Here is a 19405-nt window from a genome sequence, read left to right on the forward strand (position 1 = left end):
GAGTAGCTATTATTTGAACTACAGGATAAAAATTATTTTCACTGTATTTTAAGCCACAGCGCACTTGCTTGGTTTGAGACTTATTTAATGTTAATACTTTTGATAAATATACAAACGGGGTGCTTGCCATTTTCAATACTTGCTTTAGAAGGCACAAGATGAAACTGGTTACTAATTGTATCAAAATAAACCTAATAACTTTAAAAAGGGAGGGGGTATGTACCTATTATTTATAGCATTTTAATGAGGAGAGGGGGATATTCTAAACCAATTACCATACAGTATATTATTATATAATGATAGAGGGGAGGGGAGGGGAGGGGGGGGATATAACTAAAAGAGTGAAAACACTATTAACGACTGAAAAGTTTTTAATTTTGTTTAGGCTTTTAGTCGTATTCTTTGGTGTAATCTGAAAATGCCCTTCCAAGGTTATAATTTAAAACCATTACGCTGTAAAACCCTAAAAGATGAGCTAACTGAGCGTAGACGCCGGATAATTACGCGGAAGATAAAAATAAATACAACAGTCCCGTGCAAGTTTTCCATTTCGAAAATACATGTTCAAAAATCATTGAGTGAGAAAAATCAGTGTAAGTTATGTAAATCAGATAAGTCTGGAGTGCACATTAAAAATTGGAAGTTTTTAGCTTTAGTAGATGATGAGTCGAACCACTTTGAAAGATCTATTGAAATTCTACAATTATGTATACCAGCAGGACTAGAAGAAAGCTATTATCAGCAGGAATCTTGGAAAGTGAAACAAGACCCCCCATCACTCCGTAGTTTAGCATGTGCTTTTATCTTAACCCACTGTGAGAAATTACCAAAAACCATAGATTTGAAATATCTTACTTTTCTGATGCAGTTCAACCCCACTACAAAAATTGTTGAGATGAAAAACTCTCCTTCATTAGACTTTGGGATAGTTGAACATCCAATGGCAGTAAAGGATGTATGGAAAGATAATTTCTGGGGGACAGGAATTCATTATTTTCCATATTATCCTCCTACACTATACCATGGTAAGGGAAAAATACCATATGATGAGCAAAACTAAGATGGAGAGGGGATGCTTACGAAATTTTTACTGTTTTTGGGAAAGGACATTATTCTCAACCTTCCTCTAGGAAGCAAACAAGTCTTTTGAGTTTTCTGCAGTTTCAAATTTAAAATAAAACATGGAAAACGGTTGGGAAGACATTAGTGACGAGTGTTTTTTAAACGCGTATAATACGTTTGTGCGCGAAACAATTGATAATAATAATAAGAATGGTGATTTTGATTGCTGCGTAAGTGATAGCCAAATTATGGCTGGTATGGATAAATGGGCATATAGAATCCGCGAGGCTCCCTTGGCAGCGTCCAGTCAAGTATGTCAGGGAGAGAAGTCTTTCACTGATGCTTTATCATTAGCAGATGAAATAATCAAAGAAGACACATCTGTACCAAAGAGTTTAGAGGAATATTTAAAGGAGACAGCCGCAAACATTGTCTCAACAATCAATAACAATTATTCGGCGGAACAGAATATTAATATCGCCCCATTTTACATGGCATATGATCATCAAGGTAATTATCAAAATTTTGTTGACAATTGGAATATTTTTGAATTTGTAATAAACTTTTTTTTTATTTTTCAGGACAAAGTGGCTTGCATGATTTCATCGTAGAAAAGTCTACAGAGTTAATCTATGGTATTTTAGAGGCCTTTTTTATTAAAGGAGTCGGTATGTATAATATTTATGCTGTTTTCCTATTAGACTATGTATATTTATTTATTTTGTCTTTCTATAATTTCAGATTTGTGTGCATCCCAAGAAACTGACGACTTGGAAGCAGAAGAACCGGAGGAGACTCCAGTTATCACACCAGTTCCAGTGATTACGCTGGAAGAAGAGAGCACTGCAGTTACTGCAGCTATTCCAGTGGTTACTCTGGGGGATGATGCATCGAACGATATTTTTGACTTGTCATCCGAGACTGATCAATTGGAGAAAGAACCATCTTCATTATCACAGGAGATAAATTGGACAGTTCAGGAGCTCATAAAATCTCGCTCTCTCCCCAAAAAAAAAAAAGACCATTACCCTCTATAGTAAATAATGAACCTTGTAAAAAGAAAATCCGACTCTTTGGTAAAAATATGTAGCAATAATAATAATAATAATAATAATAATAATAATAATAATAATAATAATAAGAGTGTTTTATAAGTATGAATAAAAAATAATGGTGTAAAAATGATAAATAAAGAAAAAAAAAATGAATATAACTGTTTTTTTTTTACTTAATAGTAATTATAACTTAATTCCGATTAAAAATAATTTATAATCTAGCATGATAAGGGTCTACTTAGTTAAATAATAACAATTAAAAATTTTTTTTGAATTTTTATTTAAACTAATTTTCACAATTATGATATAAATGTCACATTTTTATTTTACAAAATATATATTTTATTATTTAGAAACACTTGATTGCGAATATAGACGTCCTCCTCCTGATAAATTTTTAAACGGTTTTTTTTTTAATTTATTTTTCATATCTTCCTTTTTCAATATTTTTTTAAACATTTTTATTAATGATCGGTCGTTTCGTTTTGTATCCTTCTCAAACAAATTAAGAAAGGATGATAAGGATTTGTTATTACTAAGCCAATGAAGAACAACAATACAATATTGACCACAATAATTGGAGTTAATATCCTGTAATTGTTGCTGGTTCCACTTGTATCCTCCTCTACAATTTCTTCCAAGGCGCTGAATAAATCGAGAGTCACTGGGGGGTCGTCCGAAACTGTCGAAAAAGATTCCTTGTCCATGTTTATTGACAAAGAATGCGACCCAGTGGGTTCCCGGTTTGGTATGATCATCGGTGTTGACAATAATTGCACAGGGTCTAGGCCAGATGCAGGGGATTTTGTCTGATGGATAGACTCCTCCAACGCTTGCATCAGTATAGGGTAAAAGTTTTACTAATTGAAGAGTGTCCATAAAATTGTCTGTACAGCGAGGTATCACACTGAATACTGATTCATCTTCTTAAAACTTTTAGTTATATACTTTTAGTCAAAATTACTAGTAATAATTTTGTCTAATAATCGAGGAAGCGGATGATAAGCCATCACTAATCCAAATATTGCTCTCATTATATAAAAATATACACTATTTCTCTTTAATTATAATCTACTATAACCTGGCGTGATGAATCAATTTCCAAAATGTTATCAAACTCTAAGTATGTAATGCAGTTTACATTAACTTCAAAAGCTTTACTAAAACGTACTTCTAGTCTGAGACTTCCGTTCTTAACTAAATTCCAATGAGAAGCCAAATTTGCGGATAGGTCTGGTGTTAAATCAAAAGCATAAAGAGTGCTTCCATATTGATAATCTAAGCGTGTGATCCATGACCCCGTATTTCCGAAGTGTACACCCGTTCCACTAAATAAGGTGTTATATGCTTCTACCTCAGAGTAATTATCTTTACCAAATTCCGGCTGTAGTGCTCTACCCAACACTTGTTGGCCATCGATGTATAAACAAAGATAGTTTAATGAAAAAGTTTGAAAATTGAAAGGATTATGTGTTTTGGAACCGTTGTATGCTCTATTGTCTACAAAACCAACTATTATTCTTTTAGGTAATTGGCCCAATACCACATTATCGATAGTATTCCCAAGTATTCCTTTGGATAAAACAAACGATTTTACTTCAACTCTAGTAAGCGGATACTTTGCAGTTGTTTGACCCAATGTTCTTGCATGAGCTATTAAAATACTCGGGTTAATTTTCACTCTTCTCGTTATTAACATAGCCTCCAAAATCTTGACAATGTAGTTATTTTTACTTCCATTCATAAGACAAAATGTGTTTTTTGATCGAACTAAACGAATTCTCATTTCCACTCCGTTAAGTAAAAATTTATCTTGATTAAAAACATCACAATGTAAATGACCCATCATTTCAAACTCTTTTCCATTCGTTGTGAATGTCATTCTATCTTTTAGACCCTTATTTTTATCCTTTTCTACACTATCAAATTCCCCTAATGTATCCATACTCCACAACGCCATTTTAAGATGAGTAGTTTTTGCATCGACTCCATAATTTAAACATGATTCAATATAAGCTCTATAAGCGTAGGCATTATTAGGTGGTGAAATGATTTTTGATTGAAAAAGACATCTACTTGATTAAACATTGAATGTAAAAAATTATTTATTGGACCCACAACATCATTTTCAACAACTGTACCATCACTTTGTACAATTTTTGCTTTAATTTTTATCATAGTATGTGATAAGTCAATGTATTCTTCACCGTGTCCAGGTATAACAAATTCTATCGGAGTATCGTCCGATAAAGATGCCATAGGGTTGTAATATGTCCATTGCGATTGTTCAATACTTGTTTGCGTTGGAGGTAGTGTGAATAAATCTAGTTCAGATTTTGCACACTCCTCTGAGTGAGAATGTAAAAATGACATTTTGTATTAATTAAATATATCATAAACGTCACGCTTCTTAGATTTTTTCACTTTACGTTTATTTTGTTTTGAAGTTTTCCTCTTTTTGGTAGCCTTTTTTTTCTTACTACTACGCTTCCGCACTCTTCCGCGGTTATGTACTTTGTGAGTTAATCTACGCAGTCGCTGTCTTTTATACCCCGACCCACGCATCATCTCATCCAATTTTTCTGATGCCTTTCTTTTAACTCGCATCCCTGTTTCTGTAAGTCTATGTTCCAATGATTGTTTGAAAGGTATGTGACCCGTTGCAACATCACTTAATACATTCACCCCTGTACGAACAGCCTCTTTTCCTATTGCACGTGCTGCTTTTCCAAGAAAAGGTACTACTCTACGAAAGAGTCCTCCCAGAAAAGCACCTATTCCATGACCATGTTGATAAGAGCCGACATAAACTTGACCAAATCTATTATATTTTTCTTTATAACCTCCACCCGCCTGATTATTATAGTATTCAATGTAATGAGACATTTTTTAATCAATTCTCTTAAAGTGAAGTGTCACGTTCAAAGGCCCGTACTCAAATGGCATAGGATCACCATTATTATTTCTTATATCTATTTCAATTGTTCTAAAAGAATTCGATATAATGGGTATATAATTAGGAGAGCCGTAATTATTGGTGATAGTCATTCCGTATGAATATAAACTTGTTTCTAAAGTTACTGCTCGTAATAACGACGAATTTATGTCTCCAGTTACATATGGAGCACAAATATCGCAATAAATGAAAAATCTATTGGGTATCCCTCTTGTCAAGCTGAAGGGTCTTTCACTTACATTTATATATTCATAACTATCACTGCCTTTTGTACCTAAAAGAAAGTCTCTTTGATTGGTTCTATCGTCATAGTGGTTAAAACCTAAAATATCTAATAAAGTTGAAGATAACAGAAGACGATGACTGGTATCTTTACATTTCGGAGGTTGACAGATTCTTTTTACAGTGGTAAATCCTGAATCATTTATTTTAAAGTGAAAATGTTCTGCAGTACCAGGGAAGTTATTCAAAGCGGACATGAATTTCCTGTGGTCTGTATAATGTCCTCTGGGTAAGTAAAAATCTGAATATATATCAGGAACTCCATAGCCGGCATGGCCAGCGCTAACTAAATACAGCCCTCCTTTTTTGACTGAATGTGAAAAAAACTTGCAGGGAACTGTATTTCTTTTAGTCCTACTACCCATTGCCCTTCCAATTTAATGTGATCTGGTAGCATTGTTGTGTAATGAGCTGCCGTGTTGTCCGGAAAATAATTCATACTACTATCACTTGGTAAAACCATAAGAAATTCTGTTTTATTCATTCTGATATTGTTGATGCAAGAACCCAAGAATTGAATTTGTCTGGATATCCCTGCCACTTTACAAAATATTGTTTATTTTTTCCTTTTCCTTTGGTTTTAATGATTTTTTCAATCAGAAATTCTTCTTTTTCAAGATCCTTAATCACTCGCACTATTTCTTGTTCATAGAAAAAACCATCAATTTCTTCACCATTTAAATCTTTTAATTCATAAGTAGGAATATTTTGGCGTAGTTTAGTTTTTGTAACTTGAAAAATTTCTTCAGTATAACCAGCCTCATAACCTTTCTCGAACGTAGACTTATATTTACTGATCCGTACATAATCATTCACCTTATATTTAAAGAGTTTTTTTCGAGGTCTTATCACTGGATATCGTTTTTGAATATTACGAAACACCTCCCCAGCGTTATCTTAATTTACTGATGCAGGCTCCATCCTTATCGAGCTATGTTTTGTATGATTATAAGCTTCAACTAATTGTTGTAAAATATCAATGTATTTATAAGTTTTCCGATGACTAAAATACCGCCACATTCGTTCTTTCAAAGTTCTGTTAACACGTTCTACTACACTTGCTTTTACATCGGGGTTTCGTGCAGTTCTATAGTATATGTCTTTTGATTTTAAGTATTCTTGCACAGTACCTGCTACAAATTCCTTTCCTTTATCTGTTTGGATCATGAAAGGTTTACGTCCATTACTTTGGTCAAAAATATTTTTAAATCCTTGCATCACAGACTTGGTAGATTTATCTAATAAGGGTTCAACCCATACATATTTACTTAATACATCTATTACAACAAGGAGAAATGAGACACCATCATTATAAGTTTTTAAAGATTTTATTTCTACAAGATCAGCCTCCCATACATCATCTATATTTGAAACAGTATAATGTAACCTTAGAAATTTACGCCGTGTAGGTCTATGTCTAGTGTAAGTATCCTGAGCAGCTAACCATTCATTTATTTTTTCTTCGGGTATATTTTTTTTGAATTTTTCCACTAAATTACGTGCTCCGGAGTATGATACAGGATTAGACGGATTGTAATACTCTTTTTTAAGAGTTTCTTCTATAGTCGTAGCCATTTGAATGAATTTTCATACATCTGTTTTTTATTACCACCACTCTGTAAAGTACTATTTGCAAGAGATTGAAAACTTTGTGAGTTTTCCGATGAAATATTACTTTTATTTGTACGTTTAGGTGTAGATGTATTGAGAGGTAGTCTTTTTATATTTACTACATCTTTATTCCAGAAACTACTATTTCCTACAAACTCTCGAGGAGTATTTATTTCTTGTAAATACGCAGCAAAAAAGTTTCTACCAGTAGCTTTTACTGATTTTCGGTGACGTACAGCATCGTTTATGAGATCAACTATATTACCACCAGGTATTTTACGCCCATCCAAAATAACACTTCCTTTATTGTCCCAATTTAATCTCCTGTCACCATCTACAGACTCAATATGTCGTAGAATATTTTTAGCCAATGCTTGATATGATTTCGGAACACCAGTTATTATGTCTGAAGTTTGATATGATCTATTATGCTGAGTATTATCTGTTACCACTGCGGTACTAATATCCTGATTATTATTAATGTTAGAGAAATCTGTAAGATCAGGAACAACTTCACTATTGTCAACTTCTTTTTTTTCTGACACTGGAATGTTATTGTTTTCTCTATTTTTAAAAAATAGATAACGTCTTAATACTTCAGAGTATTGTTTTAATTTATCACGATCATTAATATCTAATGAATTCGTGTTTAAAATTTTAGTCAATTCAGCATCCAAACGAGCTTGTATATCACTAGGGGTTTGAGATGTGGGTAAAAAGTGATTAGTGACGTTATTTAAATCTTGGCTGAAATATTTGACTCCAGATTTTAATTTATCAATATCTTCATACGGAATAAGTACCATCTTTTTCACATGTTCCATATTTATTAGATTAGGTTAGACACTAGAGCACCGAGTAAGGGACCCAAAAGCATAGGTAAAAATGCTCCTCCTTTTTGATTGATTAGTTTCTTCTTTGTTGAAATATTATTTTTTTTGCTACTCAGTTTTCGTAAAGTAGCTTTGTGTTTAGCTAGTAACTTTTTTTCAGATTCTTTTAAAGGAATATTACCGTGCAAAACATTCAAACAACACTCGCATATAACTTGAATTAAATCCTTTTTCGCGTGACGAAGTATGGCACGACGCTGAGCTGGTGACGCATACAGAAGAGCTTGAAGTAGAGCTATATTTTTACGACCAATTGATTTATGAGCAGAATTACTGCTTGACGACCTTTCTCCCTCCATTACATACGCACAACTGATACATTATTTTGCGAGTTATTTCCTTTTATATCATTACATTTTTTCGGAATATAAGCATAATAATATTGATCTGATGGAAATATACATGTTCTGTACCTACAATTTTCGGGTGTAGATTGCTTAAGATCTAAAAGTAGGTAACCATGTGGCTTGGATGTCGCATCAAAGTATGCCTCTTGTAAAAACTTTGGGTTTTCCGGATATACCTGCCGTGCTAAGTGAAAAATTTGGGCTCTATCCCGAGGATTCTTGAAAACTACAATATAATTCGTATTCAAAGAGATATCCCGCTGACCTTTTCCTTAGTGAAACAAATTTTGGGACAAAAACATAACGCTTAAGTTTTTATGATGACTACCCTTGGTAAGTAAGTCTACTATAGACCCGCTTGACGATTCTCTCATCAAATCGTCAACCACAACCAGTTTTGGTAAATTATCCTCAAAATCTCCAGACCGAGGTAAACCCTCTCGGAATTCAACAAATGTAGTATCATAATCATTGTATCCTTGTTGCCACTCTGCATAATAAAATATTATTTTACTGAATTCGGTATCGCAAATTTCCTTTAATTCTTTTAAAAACCGCTTTACGAAAAAAGTTTTCCCACATCCTGTGGGTCCACATATAATCGAAGTGAATGGGTGTTTCCAGCGTGGATCCATTTTTACAACTGAAATAATAATGGAAGGAACAGAAATATTTATAAGAAAACAAGTTTAATAAAAAATAATAAAATCCAATATTTTTTTTTTTTTTTTTTTTTTTTTTAGTTTATTGAAACATTTTAATATATAATTTTTTTTTTCCGAAAAAATTTACAAAATATTTTTCTTATTGCTAAAAAATTTACAAAATTTTTTTTTATTTTCTAAAAATTTACAAAATATTTTTCTTATTTCTAAAAAATATACAAAATATTTTTCTTATTGCTAAAAAATTTTTTCTTATTCCTAAAATTATACAAAAATTTTTTCTTATTCCTAAAATTATACAAAAATTTTTCTTAGCGTATTAAACAATGACGAGGCAAAATCGGTAAGGTAGATATGGCCAGTGGCGATAGTTAATAATAAACAAGAAGTCGGGCAGAATAACCTAGGACTTTATATTTTTCTTTATATTTTTATTCTTTTTTCGATCGTTTGTATCCATAAGGGTATGTATCGGCCTCTCCTACTCTTCGTCTTTTAGGACCTGTAACTCTAATGATTTTTGTTTCTTTTTTAGTTAATACCTGATGATATTGATCTCTGCGTATTCCAAAATAATCTACTTTAAAAGGGTCAACTGAATCTACAACTAGAGAACGCATAGCTTCATAATTGATCAATTTTTCGGTGCTACCATTAATTTTTACCCCTTTCAATTTACAACATTCACTAACTGTACCATTATGTTTAACTAAATATGAGTAAAATTTTGGGCCACCTGATACGAATGAAGATATATAACTACCTACACCATAGCTTTCTAATTCATCTGTCAAGTCACCTAAAAAGTCGCCTGTTGGTAAGTCATTCTTACCATTACTTACATAAATTACTGAGTCAGTATCATAGTATAATACTTTCTCTTGTAATTTATCTAAATAACTGTATAACTTAAGGCGGGCTTGAGCTGTTGTAAAAGCGGCAATTACAACATTAGCGTGATCTGATGGTGTATAACATTCCGAATTAGTATGCCATGTAACAAAAAGTGTTTCATCATTAGCTGGGAATATTCCTATTACTTCAACTTCAGGATTAAAAGCGAAATCAATTAGCTCATTGTAATCTTTTATAATCGATTTTTTATCCATATTTTCACGCTGGCCAAACTTACCCCAAAATGAATTTAAAAATAATTTAGCAAGAGATCTTAAGCCTGGATTTTTTTTAATTTTATCTGGTTCGAGCTTAATACCTTCATGCACTTCATATTTCTCGATATAATCTTTACGCGTTTCATCATCGGTACAATGCACAGGCCAACCTGAAGCTTCTTGTTTGATTTTTAGGAATGTATTAATGTATTCAACAAAAAGACCTTTATTATTTTCATCCCCTGGGGTATACTGTATGGTGTTATAAGACCATATTTCGTCTATTTCCTGTATAATATACCCCTTTTTCACCGCTTCTCGAAGTTCACATGATACCCATGTACCATGTAGTTCTCTTTCTGAAATATTATGATAACACTTTCTTTGAACAAGATTATCACAACATGTTTTGCAGAGAGGAAAAAATAATTTTCCGTGAGCTCTGTAAGGAAGTACAGGATGAAATAAATTTTGCGGTGGAAGAATTCTACATTTAATTAATCCTTCCACTTTTGAAATATCATTATTTACACATATATTAGAACAATCCTCACCCTCATAAACCGTAGGATGTCCAACTGGAAAATATCCCCTCTTTAACACCCACGGATACAGTGAGCACACATCCACATACCTAATTTCTTCTATATCTTTTCCATTTTTATCCTGTTTAACATCATAATATGTTTTAACATTACCTGTATGCCCACCAAAGAATGCATCTCGAGGATTAAGAGGCTGAATAGCAAGAGCTTTTGAAGTTGCTAGAAAAATCTGTAGTTCTACATTATTCTTTTTTTCCCGATTAAAATCGCATTCCCACATCTCAATTAGATTATATCCGCTACTCAGGATTTTAGCCGACTGTATTTGAGTATTTTCATAACGACTATTATGACTATCTGAGTTGACATTTTTATTCTTAAATATTGCACGAGACCTATTGGTTTTAAAACATTTGGGGCAGCCATGCCAAAAACACCCATGAAACTGATACGCATATTTCTGTCCATTGTTGTCCTCTCTAAAACCATCAAGCTTAACCCCATTCTGTGTTACTATTTCACGATTGCGTAATGCATAAGTGATATTAAAATTATTTTTATTCTCAAGCCATGCTAGCCACTCGATAGCAGCCCGCAATTGGTTATCACCTAATCTATACCCTGAACGTGGTAAAATACCAATTTGATTTTCTTTAAGATAATTACGTCTATAAAACAGCATGCATGTAGAAGCTATGGTCGTGCACTCTGTAAATGGGCATACATTTCCGCAATCTATAATTAATTTCCTAAATTTGCTACAAGCGATTCTTAAAATGCTTACATCTAATTTACAATAATAAATAAGTTCTTCTTTAAGATTGAAACTATTATTAACATTAACTCTATTTTTATACCATTCAAGAAATTCCTGTTTTTCAGACTTCTTGGTTGATGTAGTTTTTTCAGACATTGTGCTGAAGCCGTAGTAGCTCTTCTCAGGCATCGTTCCGTTGTAATTTTGATTGTTCTTCGTATTAAAAAAATGAGGAAAATATCCTTTTTGTAATTTATCCTCGAAACCAAATGATTTTGGTAATGCTGATAATGGAGCTGATATAAAATTGAGACTGTCAATAAATTTTAATTTTTTATTATTGAGTTCAATAAGAGTGATACTAGTTCCATTTACAATAGTATTAATATCTTTAATATCTCTACTTATCAACTCGCTGAGGATAAACTGTGCGTCGAAACCTTTAGCATTGTGTGCTATGCAAACTACTTTTTTACAAGTTTTTGACTGAGATATGTCAATCACATAGTCAACAAATTTTCCTACACAGTCTTCACCATAAAAAACCGTTTCACAAATACCACAAACATTACACAGTGGGCGAGATGAATTAAGTTGAAGATCCTCAGTATCACAGCACTCATTGCACACCTGTTGTGCTACACATAAGTTCGGGATATGAATGTTAATCTGATTATTACCAAGAAGATTATCATCTTGTCTTGTTTCAAAGTCATAATATATAAATTTCACACACTGTTTTGTTTTTGAAGATACTTTCATTGGTTTTATAAAACAAAAATGCCCTCTTTCACAAAATTTATTGCATGTAATACATAAAAATTTTCCGCAATGATGTTTAACTTTTTTCGGGAAAATAATTTTATTACATGATATGCAATATTGTTCATTATCACATACCGTCTGAACTTTGCCTTGGTAAGATCCCTGTTTCAGATGATTATTATAACAGTGTAAACCGTAAAAAAAACGGTTACAGATGTCACACGTTTTTTTCTTCAGAGAAGTATCACACACACTTTTTGCATAACATTTATTGCATCGTTTGGGACATTTCTTGTGGTCGTAGGAATTTTTATAACCTTTTTGACAGGGTTCACAATAATAACGTACCATCTGCAAACTCTGTACTATTTGAACGTATTCAAAATGTTTTTCTTTAGGATAGTATAGAACACGTAGCGTGAGTGTAATTTTACCATATATACTTATTACTTGTTCGCTGCCATCAAAAATTTTGTGATATTGTTTATCATTTTGATCGTTTTCATGGTTGTTAACAATAATAACAATTCCTTCATTAGCAAAATAATTTTGAAATAATTTTATTTCATTTATTCCGCAACCATTTATAGGAACAACTATTCCTGCGGAATTCGCTAATTGAATAGCTGCATTTTTTTGATGAGGTCGTCTAAAATCTCGAAGCAATGTCCAATTTGTGTGTAGTTCTCCACTAGATGCCTTTTCCGTCAATTTTTTCTGATCTACTACAGCCATTACAAGTGCCCTGGGAAGACAGTATTCATCGTTGTTTGCTAACCTAATTACTCCCTTTGGTCTTTTTGAATCAACATCACAGGACCAAACTCTTCCTTGTGGGTTTTCAATGACATGTAACTTTATGTGGAAGGTATCCAATGTATTGAATCCGCCAGCACTTTGAGAAATACGTGAAACCAAATCCCATAGATCGTTAAATGTGTAACCATCAATAGTACGTAGTCTTTGGTACGCAGGGCCGCCTTGTAATCCATCAAAAGCGAAACTCATCGTGAAACGGTTGTTTCCCGCTCCACCTGCCTCAAGAATAATATCATGAAGTTCTCTAAAAGCTTGCATAGTCCACTCGATTGGATTTCTACCATTAGGAGGTTCTGCTATACGAAACTGCATCGAAAAATTGTTCATTAAAAATCTTGGTAGTCTCTGTCTTCCATAATTCACTTGTATTAATGCTCGTGGCTCGTCTCCCTGATTAATATCTATTGTGTCCTCGTTAAAACGAAGTTCTTGATTTTGCTCATTGAGTTCATGATTATCATTAATAATAGGCTGAACTTCAATTCCAGGGGCTGTATTATCATTATTTTCATGGCGACCTCCGACCTGATTGATACCTTTTAAATATAAAATTGAATAAATAACTCAAATAATGACATAGGATAAACAAAATTCAAAGCCTAACTTACCATCAAACAAATCCTCATTAAAATCTTCAACTTCAACGTGATGTTGAGGACTCATTGTAATCCCATACTCACGCAAAAACACTAAATCTTCACTTTCGTTACTTAAATTATTCACATTATTTAACACTTCACCCGATGTAAGCGAATCTAAATGATCTGAGTTGAGATTTACTAAATTTTCAGGTAATAACCCTAATAATTCAGCTTCTACTACCTCATCAAGTAGTGGAAAATTAAAATGCTCCATTGCGTATGCGCTTAGAGTCAAGAATGATGGAAAATATCTTTAGAAAAACGTAAAGACCTAAAATAGTGACCCCTTCTCTAACCCATACCTAGAAAAATTTAGTACAGTTTCACAGTTCAGTCTGTAAGGATCTCCTACAGAGACCTCGTTACGACTTTATCTTCACATTCCTTATAAAATGGAGCCTATGTCGCTAACCAAAGTTCTAAACGCTTTTGTATTCACCAGCAAACTTATACGGAAGCATATTGAAAAAGCGAATAAAATTCGCAAAGAATTAAATAGTGATCGTGTGTATATATTCGATCTAAATAACTCCTTCAAAGATTCAGCATCGTTTGTACTTGATAATATTACATTTTTACGCCGAAACGATGGATTTCATTCAGTGGCAGTGCTAAACATTGATATTCAAGAAGTTTTCAAAAACACGGTGTCCATTTTAGAATTCATCGATAATAAAGAAGAAATCGGACAGGACGATCTAGGGCTTTATATTTAATATGATAGTGAAATATTTTTATACCATATTTGAAAATCATATTAACAATAAGATATGTACCAGTATTGATAATTGTACTCCTAACAATAATAATAATTATCCTAAGAAATGCTATTTTAGAAATAAAAAAATATGGTAAATAAAAAAAAAACGAATATTACATGTTTTTAATTAAAAAAACCTATAATAAACATTTTTAATAAAATAATTTTATAAGTATGACTGAGAGAATGAAGAAAAATGGTAAATAAAAATACAAAAAAAAAACGAATTTTACTCGTTTTCATTAAAAACCTGCATCATCTCAATTACCCACCTGTCCTCTTAAAAATCATTTGACCATGCTGAGAAAATCACACCTACAAGAATACCTTTAAAATAAATAGATAACCATTATCCCTCAATACATCCTTTAAATAGAAAAACCTGCATCATCTCAATTACCCTCTTACATTTAAAAAATAACTTGCCCCATGCCGAGACAAACACCTCCGCCAAATCAATTAACAACTGTCAATCAAAAGGCCCAGACCCTACACTCTCACGGACCCCTCACACCAGGGGGGGAGCGGAAAAGGTCTGGCGCCAGTGACCGAGGAGTGGGGGTTTGTTGTGTCTCGCAGGATGTGCCCCATACTACTCATGTCCAAATGCATTTTTATTTTATTTCAAAATTTATTATGATTCATAATCAAATCCAAAATCTAGTTTAAATCATCTTAAAACATCGTAATCTAAGGTGTAATACACGTGATTTTTATATGTTATTATTATTATTATGACGCCGTTATCCGACATCTTGAAATTTTTCGCGCCTACCGGCTTCACTGATTATTTCATCATAAAACAAAAGACAATCTACTCAATGTTAATCTCTTTGTCACAGTCTAATATACTGAAAATTATTTTCAGAAATCTATGAATTTATTTAATGAAGCAAATAAATATTTGTCAATTTTTTTGTTGTCTAATTAGTCGTCTGTTAATATGCATTTATTGCGTTCTGTCTTTTATGTGCATGCATGGCTCACTCATCTATTCATTTCGTCTTATCTTCTTACTTAATTTTTGTATATTTTATTTTCTGAATTAATGTTTATAAATACTCTTACCTTATAATAAATCACTTCCACAAACTTTATTATATTTTTTTTAATAAATTCACAAACGCTGTGGTAGCGTGCACTAGGCCTCAATAACCTGTGAGGAAGTGAATGAAATATAAACCAATATTTGTGTTTAATAATCTAATTAAATCTTTATTTAAACTTCTAAAATATAATTAAATGATATTGTAAAAATATAACGAAGAATATAAAGATAATAATTAATATAGTAAGGCACGTGTTAGCACGTAATATCGCCAAGAGTACATAGCACGAGAAAGAATAAAAGAATGTAGGGGAGAGGAGTCGTATGCGCCGTCAAGCGGCGCGTAGATCGCCGCCAACTCACTAGCGATAATAATAATAAGCTTAAGCTGGCTTGGGTAAATCTCGACTTCTTAATACTGTGACTATGTGTAAGATTAAACTATGTGTAAATAACAGATAAAATTTTGTTTTTGAGTTTTGAGAAGTTCAATCATGTAGTTATCGTTTTTTCAAAAATTTTAAATCCTTATCGACTACTTAAAAAACTTATTAACGATTTAAGATTCAATCTATAACATACAATAAAATTAAAATATTTCTATTATTAAAGTAGATATTATATTAGGCAACGTTTCAAAATATTCTTCAATTTACAATGTTTATAAAATTATATAATTATAAAACTCCAGTATTACATAAGAAAGTTGCATTGTTCAATTTTTTTTTATAGACGTAACATGTTAAAAATGATTTAAACTTCTTAAAACTGCCAAAAAATCTAAGATATAGTTTTCCGGATAATTTAAAATATGTCCCACCAGTCACATGTGTCACAAAATAAAAATTGCCCATTGAATAGATTGGTTTGTTTATTTGAAAAACATGTAAGATTCACTGAAGAACGTTATCAGACTGATTTTAACTGCTCTAAACACTGCTTAAAAAAATTAAAACAGTGAGGGCAAGGTGGGGCTAGTTGGTCGAAGGGGCAAGTGGCGCAATCGAAATATCTTGAAAATTAAGCAACTTACACCAAAAGTATAAGTGGTAAAATAAAGGGGTTACAGAAGGAGAACACATTGCGCAACATTCAATTGCCGACCGGTGCTCAGACTAACTGACAAAACGCTTTGTTTTTTTTTGTGCCAAAAAAAAAATAGGTATTTACAATTTTTTCCTACACTTGTTTGAAAATACTTTTTCGTGATCCCGTAAATATTCAAAAATAACTTAATTTTTGCTCTTTTGATTATATATGATTTTTTTTAATTTTTAATATTTTTAAACAATACACTGACCCCTACAGCAAAACCAATAAGCGGATTCCATTAGAAAAAAAAATAACAGTTAAATAATGTCTGAAAATAGTGCTTACATGTAATAGTAATAGTCATAAGTCCATAATTGATGAAATTAGTAAATACATACACAAAATAAGGCGTTTTGACTCAGTCTCTACTTAGTAAACATTGTTTCTCGAAACAATCAACATTATTTATCTCATAAACATCAAGGCTGTTATCAATATTAAAAAACTTGTTAAAGGCATACATTAAACGATATATAGGAGCAGAAGTAGCAAAGTTAATACCCGTCAGTAGAAGCTGAAAGGGAACACTATTCCTCCAAGTCGGAGTTTTAAAAGTAATTTACTTTAATAGTCTCGGACAATCCACCTTGCCTTGTATCAATCACGCCAAGAAAATGGCACTGGCACAAAGACGCGAGTCTTTTAATGAAAGCAATTTAAATCTACGACAAAGTTCATTCTTGTCCGAGCCCGGTTTGAGATAAACTCGATCAAAGTTTCAGGACAGAAACTCTAGAAATTTGGGTTGAACTTTGTCGATTTTGATGCTGTAAACATCATATATACTAGACTATTGCAACATACTTGAGACGCGATTTGATCAACGAAAAATAAATAGATTTAATAGCTTTAATTGTTATTAAGTTACGACTAAATCTGGTTACAAACCCCAGTATCTTCCACGAAGAGGTAACAACTGCACTAATGTGAGGTTGAAAGTTTAATTTAATGTTGAAGACAACGCCCAGGTCACGATGGTGAGACACTTTCGTAACCTGGATGTCTCCAATGTGGTCATCAATAAGTACCGGTGAATTATTTCTACAGTATGACATTATTTTACATTTGCAAGGATTTAACGTTAAATCATACTTATCACAATGGTCAACGAATCTATTAATAAACATTTGGTGTCTTGAGCAGTCCCGCATTAATTTGATTGTAACATAAAACTTAGTATCTTCAGTAAAGGCATCAATGTTTCTCAAACTAGATAGAACAATGTTTATAAAAATAATGAACAACAATAGATCAAGGTTGAATCCCTGTGAAATACCTGAAGTTGATTTAAATACTTTGGAGTACTTACGATCGAAAAAAACTTTGTTCTGTCTATCAGATAGGTAGGAGGATAATAAGATAACCAAGCTCTCTGGAATGCCCAAATCGCCTAATCCCCGAACCAGTCTCCACAAGCTCATCCTGTCAAAGGTCCTCGAAAAATCCGTATATAATATACTAGCCGTTCCCGCCCGCCTAGCCCGGCGGATGACATTATAGAATTTTTAAAAGCAGATCACGGTTTGTTAAAAGTGAAAATCATCCGCATGGAGAGCGCTATTTAAGTAGCTAAAAAATTAGGCAACGTAAAGTTCGTAATAAATTTCTTCCTCTGGATTCCAATTAATTTTTTACTAATAATTCATAGCTAAATTTGTCATTATAGACAAATTTGGGAACTGGGAAGATACGGGATAAAGGGAGAGGGGGGAGCTTACTCAGTAGGAATTTTTTCAGTAACCGAAAAAATAATTCGGACAGCCCGGACCGTGACTCGAATCCGGATCGTATGGTTAGGCGCTGAAGGCTCTACTAGTTAAGCTATCCGAGACGGTGTCCGTAACTACTATTCAGTCACCTAATGAAAAATAATAATTTTCCTTCATTATGAGCCAGAACACAGTGTCGCGCGAGAGCGGCGCGAGTATATGTATCTTATATATTTTTTTTTCAATGATAGAATTAATTAATTTTATTTTGTATCTTTTTTCGTTTTTTGAATTTTGTTTTTCAAAATTACATTAGTCGATGATCTAGGGGGATATGCCTTTACCCGATAATATCGAATCCTTGAATACTGGCCGAGTAGTTTAACCTGCCTTACCGATTGCTGTACCGACTGATGCCAATCTCGAAGGTTAATGCAAGAGCATATCAATTTTTTAATGGCATTTGCAGTGTGTTTTGGGCATCAAATAGTTGGCATGCAATCTAATTATGTTATTAATGACTGCAGTTGGATTATTTTGTTAATCTGTTTTACCTACTTTTTTGCTGACTGTAGTTCAAATCCCTAGGAACATGAGTAGGTAAGGAAGATAAAGAATATGGTATAAAAATTAAGATAGGGCTGAACATTGCATCGAATGATGTATTTATCATCAACAGTAGATAAAAATTATCCTGCAATGCCAATATGGGGATTGAGAAAGATGACCTTGACGCCACCTGCCGGGAAAAATGTAAAGCAAAGTAGTAGCAAGTGCTGTACAAAACGATAAAAAATTTATTAAATAAATTTTTTTATTAATCTAATTGAAATAAATTTTGATTATGTCTTCGTCAAAAGTTTCTTGCTGTATCCGTAGCTGTTCCAATATGCCATATAAAAACAAAAATCAAAATACAAGTGTTAAATTTTATCGTTTTCCTGCAAGTACTCTGAACTCAGCGTGGATAACCTTAAACGTCAACACTGGATGAATGCAGTGAAAAACTATGTGTAAGTAAATTATTGTAATAAAAAAATTAAATTAATTACAATCAAATTTAAAAGACTAAGTAATATGAAATAGAATATTAAATTATATAATGATTATTTTGTAAAGTAAATAAAAATTTACTAAGGAAAAATAAAATTTTTAATAATTTTTTTTCAAGAAATATCCAAATGATTGGGAACCAACTCAAAATAATCGGATTTTTAGTGCTCATTTTGTTAATAATCAAAAGTCAGAACATCCTCGGCATCCTTCATACATACCAACAATGACAT

The 19405-nt window shown here is 32.5% G+C and overlaps 2 protein-coding genes across 4 annotated transcripts in view; both read left to right on the forward strand.

Moving 5' to 3' along the window:
• LOC141525843 (uncharacterized) overlaps positions 1-19405 on the forward strand; it is a 293402-nt gene that overhangs the window by 116426 nt on the left and 157571 nt on the right. The gene's annotated exons all lie outside the window — the stretch shown is intronic.
• LOC141525834 (uncharacterized) lies at positions 1188-2197 on the forward strand. Its single transcript, XM_074240484.1, has 3 exons — positions 1188-1572; positions 1644-1730; positions 1804-2197. Exons 1-3 carry the CDS (start codon positions 1311-1313, stop codon positions 2097-2099), a joined length of 645 nt encoding a protein of 214 aa, XP_074096585.1. The 5' UTR covers positions 1188-1310; the 3' UTR covers positions 2100-2197.

This window comes from Cotesia typhae, unplaced genomic scaffold (genome assembly GCF_013202065.1).
Source record: "Cotesia typhae breed Kobodo isofemale line unplaced genomic scaffold, CoteBio_Ctyphae contig_27, whole genome shotgun sequence".
Classification (NCBI taxonomy): Eukaryota; Metazoa; Arthropoda; class Insecta; order Hymenoptera; family Braconidae; genus Cotesia; species Cotesia typhae.